This window comes from Miscanthus floridulus, chromosome 8 (genome assembly GCF_019320115.1).
Source record: "Miscanthus floridulus cultivar M001 chromosome 8, ASM1932011v1, whole genome shotgun sequence".
NCBI lineage: Eukaryota > Viridiplantae > Streptophyta > Magnoliopsida > Poales > Poaceae > Miscanthus > Miscanthus floridulus.
In genome coordinates, this window is record NC_089587.1 from 120589083 (window position 1) to 120598816 (window position 9734).

The window sequence follows — 9734 nt, forward strand, 5'->3', positions numbered from 1 at the left end:
GCCTCAAAATCAACTAGTGGAAGAAGGAAAAAGAGTTGGAAAAGACTCCGGCTAGAGTGACCTTCATGGTACCCTCTAGGGCTGACCTTCGTTGGGTCACCCGTAGCCCCCTCAATGGAGAGTAGGACTCGAACGAGTCCGAACTTCGGTAAAACAAATATCGTGTCTCAATTCGCATTTCATTCGATATTTGTGTTGCTCTAGCTCTTGTGAAGGTTACCTGTATATCTTATCATCTCTAGTAGGTACCTACAATTTGGTTTGAAGATAGAAATCAAAAGGAGCAAGTTTGGGGCTGTTCAGCAGAACACATGTATACCAGACACGTCCGGTATACCTACTGGACACGTCCGGTATTAGAGCTCAGTGCTGAACTTATTTGAATCCATGTTCTAACTCTTGTGTTGCAGTTTCTAGGCTCCTAGGATTATTTAATATTGTTTATTTACTCGTTGGCTAACTTGTGAGGGGTTGTATTACTTTGATTTGGAGTTTCCACTCAGAAACTCCCATTACTAAATTATTTTTTTCTTTTAAAGGTGTTAATTTTTAGAAATGCCTATTCACCCTCCCTCTAGGTGGCATCCTAGGTCCTTTCAAAATCCAACTAAAACAAGAAAAAATAGAGGAATTGATAACTCACCTTAGCATCATTGGGCGATAGATGCGTTTGGGGGATGAAGCCCCCAACCCTTGCTCTGTCTCATCAGAACAAGGCCATTTCGAGCCCGCCCCCTGCTCCTAGGCAGAGGGGCTTGCCCTTGGTAGCTCCTGGGGCACATTGGTGGAATGCCTGCTCCTCTTGGCTCTTGGGGCATGATGGCAGAGCCGCCCGCCTCCGCTGGCACCTCGGGCGTGATGGCAAAGCCGCCCACCTCTTTTGGCTCCTAGGGCAGGCCGACAGTACGTCCCGCCTCTGTCGGTTCTAGGGGGGCGTCAGAACGGCCCACCTCCGCCGGCTCCCTAGACCTGAATTTTTTATTTTTAGCCCTTTTTTGAAAAAAAATCACAAATATGCCCCTGGAAGTATGATTTTAAAATCTAGACCCTTAGCTCGGTGCTATCATTGCTAGCACCGAGGTCTTGGGCTCGACGCAGATGTGGCGGTGACTTAGCAGGCATCTCGGTGCCGTAGATCCTGGCACCGAGCTTGGCGCCGTAGATCTTGGCGCCAAGCTTGGCGCCAGGATCTATGGCACCGAGGTGATGTTTTAACCCGGCCCCCGACCTTTTTGCCCAAGCCTTCTTCCTCTTCTTTTTTCTTCCTCTTGGGTTTTTTTCTCTACCCACTTTGCCCTACCTCACGAATCGGCATATTAGACCTTAGAAACTTCGATTTGATCTATAGATCTTTGAGAGCAAGGTATCCTCACTCTCCTCCTAGTTTTTTTCGCATCAATTCGGTATATATTAGTCGGATTTTTCAACCTAAGAATCATCATTACTTAGGGTTTCATGAAATTTTTAATATTTGTATTATAAAATCGTAGGATGCCAAGGCGTGGAAAAGCTAGCAAACCAAGGTAACCACAGTGCATGTTGTTATGTTATGGGTTCATTGTTGTGTATCAAATAGGAAACTGTAGGTTTAGGGTTTAATGTTAATTGCTTTCAGTTCTTAGAACAAAATTGGTTGTATTGTAGTTATGGTCGGATGACCAGAAATGCCTTTGACCCATTGCCTCTGCCTAGTGGTGTTCTAGTGCCCATGTGCTTTTGCGGTGATCCTTGCAAGGTAGCCAAGTCCGATGAAGAGGACACGTATAGGTAGAGGTATTGGATGTGTTCCAATTTTGCGTTTGAGCCTACACTTTGTCAGCACTACATTAACAAGATGGTGAGGAATTGATGTTTGTGTCATATGACATCTTGCATGATTTTTTTGTTTTATAACAATTGCATTTTTTGCAGACCCCTCCACTGCTCTGTGATTTTGAGCAGTGGATCGACACTAAGATCAAGCCTGAAGACAAGGAATGGATGTAGAAACTGTTGCGGTGGGAGGCAGAGGACAAGGAGATGATGGAGAAGAGATGCGGAGAGGAGGCTACAAAAAAGGAGTGCAAGGAAGAGGAGGAAAGGAGGCATGTTGCTGTGTATAGGGAGGAGAGGGAGAAGAAGTTTGAGCGTGCACACCAAGCAAAAGCAGTGATGGAGGAGAATCCTGATGCCCTGAGGAAGGGAAAGTGGCCTCATTGCACTCAGTAGTCTCCATGACTTGTTAGTTCTATGGTTTATTCATGAACAATGTTGTCTACTGTCAGCACATACTTCTAGTATTATTGTGTTGTTTAATAAAAAACTAGACCTACGAGGGTATGACCACCCATAGGCATTGCATTAAGAAGAAGACCTTCTCACGTAGGCCTAGAAAACCCCTGAACCTCTGCCCCACCTTTACACAGTGGCACCATCGCCCTGTGAGAACGGACCGGTCCTTAGACTTATGCTTTGGCGTGGGACAGACGAGGAGATTTTTTTTAACCCCAGCCTGAAATTCGCTCCCACGAGGAGTCAAACCCAAGACCTGAGGAGTGCCACCGGGACGCTCTAACCAGTTGGACTAGAGGCCCTTTGGCTATGTTGTTTAATGTGACATAGTATTGGACTTTTCATTATGTAGTTGTTTTTATTATTTGTGGTCATAATATTCAGTTTAATGCTACGGACGTAGTGAAATGTGATCATGTGCTACAAACACAACCTAACAAAGTAGGGCATTATATAATTCAACACACAAAACACATGAAATAGCATGAGAACATGTACCGAACTAGGGTATAGAGTTCCTTTGACTAAATCTAACATGCCTTAGGTAATTAAACCAAACAACAAACACATGGATGTGCCATGTGAATAAGATAGGATCATCCTAGTAGTGTGGCCACATAGCAAATTGTGTTGCACCTTCTCCACAGTAGCCTCCAATTGTTGTTGGTGGTGGTGGTGGGGTGACGGTGGAGGCCCCTTGTTCTTGTGGTTAGGACAGGTGCAATATGGATCATTGTAGAGTGTCTCCTGTGAATCTGCACCATTATTGTTGTCATCCTATTTGTCATCTTTGTAATCGCTGCTAACTTCTCTTTCTAGATCAAAGATACAGTCCTATAGGTAGTAGATGTACTTCGCATGCAGATAAATAGGTCGAGGATCGACCCACCTAGTGAACCCACAGTTTTCTTCGGCCAAGAAAGACTGCAATAAGTATGTCATGTAAGTTGTATAGAAGAGGAACTTATTGAAGAAACAAATAGTAATAGCAATTACCCATGCTCGTGGGCATTTGAAGAAATGACGACCTCCATCTATTCCCTCGGTGAACATCTATACAAGGCAGTCCTCACTATGCATGCATTTTGGCCACTCTTCTTTCTGTTCATCGTATCCTCTCAGTGGTGCCTCTTTGGTGAAATCACTTTTGCTCTCAACAGGGAACCTCTCATAAAGAGCTTCCTCAAAGAAATAGGGACCAAGAGAATCCTCCCACACAATGGTAGTTCCCTTCCCCTTTCCTCTCCCACTAGACGACCCTCCAAACATTTGTACTACAATGAAAGAAAATACTAGTTGGGAAGTAAGTAGCAATGCATCCAACATTCCGTATATATAGGCAGAGGCAGGTTTAGTTATCGTTTTAATGTGTTATAGCTAGTCACAAGAAGCCTAATTAGTTTCACTGAAGAGTCTATTTCAATGGACACTGAAAAGCCTAGATTTGTTTCCTAAAAGTCTATTCATCGTTGACATGATAAAATACTAAAAAGCCTAGATGCTATAGGTGTACTATGTAAGTGAAGTGATAAATCGCTATTGTCATCGTACTCCTCGTCCTTGTAACTAAAAAGTCTATTTTCATTGTCTGAAAAGCCTAGATTCGTTCCCTGTTACTGAAAAGCCTAGATGCTATAGGTGTACTATGTAAGTGAAGTGATAAATCGCTACTGTCATCGTACTCCTCGTCCTTGTAACTAAAAAGTCTATTTTCATTGTCTGAAAAGCCTAGATTCGTTCGCTGTTACTAAAAAGCCTAGATTCATCTACAAAGCGTCTGTACGATACAATTGGACTATACATGTTCTAATGAATTTATATTTAATCTATGTACTACATTTGTACCTTTTTAGCAATGTAGTATAATTAATGATTCATGGAAAAAATCGTAAGAGTTTTCCTTATTTTAGGAGCATCCACAGTTACAAACAGAGACATCATTATATAATCCAAACATTTAATCGTCCAAAGAGCACAGTACAACCACATCAAACATCACAATCAACATAACACGTCCTGCATAGTCCAAATAGTCCAAAATATCCATACAATCACAAATAGTTATAGGAAAGTAACTACAAAATCTATAATAGTACATACTAACATCTACCACAAACTCTCACTGCCTCCTAGTCTTACCCTTACCCTTGTGACCAAGAGCGCTGGTGTAAGGGTCAGGTGGACGGCGTCTCCTAGTGACTGGAGGCTATGTAGACTAAGTCGAGGGAGCATCCTGGAGCTGAGAGGGGCCAAGGTCCTCGTGCCTCTGGTCCACATCGTTGTCGTCCTCGTCCTCGTCCCCTATAGGTGCATGGCTAGAGGAACCTAAGCCTCCTCTGTCTGCAGAAGGAGCATACACATCTTGTGTCATGTCTGTCCTGCAACCACAACAAGCAGCTGCACGACGTAGCTGACGTGGCAACCTCTGTTGTACAAAATTATGTTAACTAAAAGAATCTAACGTATTAATAATATGTTTGAAAGAATATTTTGAATCTTACATCTCGGAAGCTACGCGTGTCATCGTTCCTGACTCTCGGACGAAAGCGCCAGAGGATGTGGAAGGAGAACCTAGGTGCAGTACACCCTCAACTGCAATGCTATCATCATCATCTCCAAGGCTATGCAGCTCCTCCCGAGCTCTTGCAACCATCTCACTAAATGAAGGCCTATCATTGAATAGCACAGGCACGCTTTGCATGTCAACAAACTCAACATATTAATAGCGATCGCATTCAACGGTGCCTCCATGATATATGGCCACTAGGTTATCCATCTAGTTCAAACACATAACGAAACACATGCCATTTAGTCTAAATTAGACGATAGATAGTACCTAACAAGTACTTTCTAACTACAAACTAAGTAAATAAAATAATAACTACGCATATATATACAGTGTACTCACAAAATAGCTATGTCTATGTACCTATGTATCTATGTCTCTATCTATCTACATATCTAACTATACCTATGTACCTATGTATCTATGTTTCTAGATCACTAACTAAATCAACTACCTGAGTCATCACATTAACAAGTAAATAATTGTAAGTGCAATCAAGCCCTATTGTGGGTTTTGACATTGATGACCACCAAATTAGAGGACTAATAAGATTTATTAAGATAACTAGCAGGGGATCAAAAAATGAGGATGATGTACAGGTTGCAGGTGTCCTAATTATAAAAGGTGACCAGACCTAGCTCAAAGGAAGTTTAAATTCTTTTATGTTTTGAAATTGAGTTTAGAGAAAGCCATACTATTAAGAGGGATTTTAGGACAGTTGGTCAACTGTTGAACCAGATGCTCAAATTTATAGATTTACATCCTCCCACCTAGTCAAAGCAGCCAGCCAAATTTCATATCATTTTACCTATTTTAGCTAGGGCGGCAGTGCCGCCCTGTTAAGAGCAGCAGTGCCACCCTTAACTGACCATTGGGCTCGAGGGGTATTTATACCCTTCAGACCTAGCCCACAACGGTAATCTTCTTCACTGAGTCATTCTGCTCGAAACAAGACAAAACCAAAGCTCACTTCTCTCCTCCATTGTTGCTCCACCATCCCTCAAGCAAATCCTTGATTCCAACCATCAAAACTTGAGAGAAAAGGCAGCAAAACTCGATTGGAGAGTAGATCCACTGATTCCCAAAGTCTAAGAGCATTTGGTTCATGTTTGGCTAGCGGTTCTAGGGTTTGTTACTCTTGGAGCTTGCTCCTAGCCAGATAGGCATCGCCCTTGCGCTTGCTAACTCATGTGGCAGCCTTGGGAGGTTTGTAACCTCATTCAAAAGCTAAAAAATCACCTCTCACCTCAAGAGTTTACTCTCTTGATTTGAGAACGAGGGTAAGGCAAGCCTTTGTGGCAAGCCCAAGTCTTTTGTGGCTTTCTCAACAACATGGACTTAGGCAAACCTTTGTGGTGAGCTAAACCATGGGATAAATCTTGTGTCTCGCGTGCTTCATCTTCTTTACTTGCTGGTTTAGCTCATTGCTAGCTGTTATTAGGGTTTGGTTGCTCGATCCACGCTTGTATGAAGTTTTTGTGGTATTCAGTCTTCAAACTAGATCTTGTCTTTCTATTGCAAGATTAAACAGCTAGTGGTGTCAGGTTCATATCTGTGAAATCTCAGCTGTGTTAGATTTATTTTCATAGAGCGGCAGTGCCGCCCTAAAAGGCCAGTAGTGCCGTCCTCTGTTCTAACAGAGTTTTGAGTTGAATTTTTATAGGCCTATTCACCCCCCCTCTAGGCCTCCTTTAGCTTCCTATAGGTCCTTCAAGTGGTATCAGAGCGAGGTTGCTTCGTATATGCTTCACCATGTGAAGTATGGAAGAAGGAGGAGGTTCGAGGACCGTTCGTGATGCAGATGCAAGTGCTATGCACGTCGAGGATGTCGGAAGCAGCAGCGAGCTGTCCATGTCGACAGCAAGTGATGCCACCATCAAAGAAGCCAAGACCACCGATGCCAAAAGAAGAAAGGAAAGAAAAGAAAGAAAAGCCACCAAAATCGTAGCAAGAGAAGCTAGAGAAAAGAAGAAGGAAGAGCAGTGGCTCAAAGAAAAGAAGAAGAGAAAAGAAGCTAGAAGAATCGCAAGAGAAGAAAGAGCCAAGAGAAGGGCAGCAAGAGCTCAAGAGAAAGAGAAGAATGAGTATGATGCATCATCTAGTGAGCTTTCTAGTAGCTCAGATGATGGAGATGATGATGTGTCATACCATGCTTCAAAAGATAGCAAGAAGGTGAAGAGCAAGGACAAGAAGAAGGATAGCGATGATAAGGGCAACAACAACAAGAAGAAGAAATATGCCGCCGTATCCTTTAATTATTCTTATTTGTCTAACCATAATAAAAGGTCCTTTATCAATGTACCCATGGGCAAGTTGCCTCATTTTGATGGGACAAACTTTACCAAGTGGAAGCACTTGATGAGCGCCTATCTTGTATGTCTTCACCCTGGTCTTTGGGAGATTGTAGTGAATGGATTGCAGCCACCGGAAGATCCTAGAGCGCCAACAAATGAGGAGCTAGCTGCTGTCCATCTCAATGGCCAAGCCACAAGTATTCTTCTTAGTGCCTTGGATAGAAATGAGTACAACCGAGTGATGAATGTCAATGTTGCAAAACAGATTTGGGACAGTTTGCATCTAGCACATGAAGGTGTTGATAAAGTGAGGAAAGCAAAGATTGATTTGTTGATGGCTAAGCTCAATAGGTTCATGATTGTTGATGGAGAGGGGCTACAAGAGATGTTTGATAGATTGATGACCTTGGTGGGCAAGATTAGAGGCTATGGATGTGATGAGCTTGATGATCACAAAGTGGTGAAGGTTATGTTGGAAGCCTACTCACCAAGAAATGAGACGGTAGTTACCTTAATTAGAGATAAGAAGTTTGAGCACTTCACACCTAATGATGTGCTTGGAAGATTGTTGACATTTGACATGCAAAGAGAAGAAGCCAATGAGAGGAGAAGACTTGGTGAGTTGCAAGCCAAGCTAGAAGGCATGAAAATCAAGGAAGTAGCTCTCAAGGCCAATAAATTAAGCAATCAAGGCACCTCCAACAAGGCAAAGGGCAGCAAGCAAGCATCAACAAGTCAACCCAAGGAAATCAAGCCAACCCCACAAAATGATGATCCAAGTTCATCCTCAAGTAAAGATGAAGATGATGGAGCTGATTATATAAAGATTGATGACATGGCTTTGTTCATGAAGAGCTATCACAAGGGGCTGAAAAAGAATGGGTATAAAATAGTGCAAAGAAGGTTCCCAAACAAGAAGAAGAGAACTTGCTACAATTGTGGCAGCACAGAGCACTTCATTGCTAAGTGTCCCTATGACAAGAAAGAAAACAAATACAAGAGGAACAACAATGAAGACAAGCATAAACACAAAAAGAGATACAAGCAAATGGGAGAGGCACACATTGGGCATGAGTGGGACTCAACTAAGAAGTCAAGTGATGAGGATGTGAAGGTTGCAACCGTGGCCATTCAAAAGCCATCCTCTACACCAAGGCTCTTCAACAACATGTCCGATGATGATGACCACCGTTCCACTCACGTTTGTCTTATGGCAAAGGGTGAGAAGGTAAAACAAAGAGCTAAATCTCCTCCACCTCCTAGTGACATCTCTAGTAGTGAACTTAGTGATTCTAGTGATGATGATACTAGTGATGTTGAGAAATATGTTAAATTGACTAAAAAGTTGGATCCTAAGACCAAGCTCTTCATCATAAATCTAATGGAGGAATTAGAGAGTGTCAAAGCCGAGCTAGCCGATAGAGATGAATATCTTGAGGAAATTGAAAAGTTGTATAATGGCTGTAAGGAAGCTTTTGAGTTAGAGAGAAGTGAGGTGAACTCTTTGAGCAAGGCCTTGGCCAAAGAGCAAAGAGAACATGCTCTCACAAAGAAGTCAAATATTGCACTCAATGACAAGTATTGTGTCTTAGTTGAAAAGCACAACAAACTTGAGAAGCAATATAATCTTCTATGCGAGAGCACCCCACTCACCTCTAACACAAATGACACTTCTATTCCCTCCACTAGCCAAGGATGTGGAAAATGCTATAATCTTGACTTAAATGTTTATTCCACTAACCTTGCAAACTTGGAGGTTATGAAAAAGGAGATTGCTAGGCTCAATGTTATGTTAGGCAAAAGGTGCATGGAAGGCAAGAAACCTGCTAGTGGCAAAGTTGAAAAAACAAAAAGGCCGCAATACAAAGGTGGAAGAAATCCACACATCAAGGATGGGCTTGGGCACACTCATGGAGGTAAAACCAATGGGAGAAAGGTAATCAATGGATATGAGTGTGTTTAGTTCGTGAGCAAAGGGCAGGAAGGTATAGATAGGTCTGCACAGATGGTGGCACAAGGCCAGCCCAGAGTAGCACCGTAGCCTATGGGCGGCAGTGCCACTGTGAAGGGTGGTAGTGCTACCCCCCACAGAAAAGGGAAGACCACCTTCTCCTCCTCTGCTCATGTCAAGCCCAAGAAGAAGGTGTTTCATCCTGAGCAGGTTGTCCAGAAACCAAAGAAATCTATCTGGGTCACTCCAAATAGATATGTGTCGGTGTTTTGGAACCGGGGGTCCCTCAACCAACGAGTGAATTTGTACTGCGTGTCCCTAATCCCGGATGGTGATGCAAAGAGACACAAGGTTTATACTGGTTCGGGCAGTCGAGGCCCTACGTCCAGTCTGAGAGATTGATCTTGTATTCCTTGCACCGGAGTGCTCGTGGTAGGGGGTTACAAGCTGAGTGAGAGAGGGAGCTAGCCCCAGGTCTCGGCGAGGGTGGTGCGAACTGCTTGGGACGTTGCTCCCAAGCAGCGTGGAAGTGCGTGATTCTATCGGTGTGTTTTTCCTTCCGCCCCCCCAGAAATGGCCCTGGCTACCTCCTTTTATAGTTACAAGGAGGAAGCGAGAGGTACATGAGAAGGCTACTATTTGCTGACGTATT

General features: G+C 43.2%; 1 protein-coding gene across 1 annotated transcript in view; it reads left to right on the forward strand.

Annotated features, from left to right (window-relative positions):
• Positions 1-6598: 6598 nt before the first annotated feature.
• LOC136469827 (uncharacterized) overlaps positions 6599-9734 on the forward strand; it is a 17081-nt gene continuing 13945 nt past the window's right edge. Inside the window, exon 1 of the mRNA XM_066467873.1 lies at positions 6599-7122. Within this exon, the coding sequence (XP_066323970.1) occupies positions 6599-7122 (524 nt within the window). The remainder of the gene's footprint in view (positions 7123-9734) is intronic.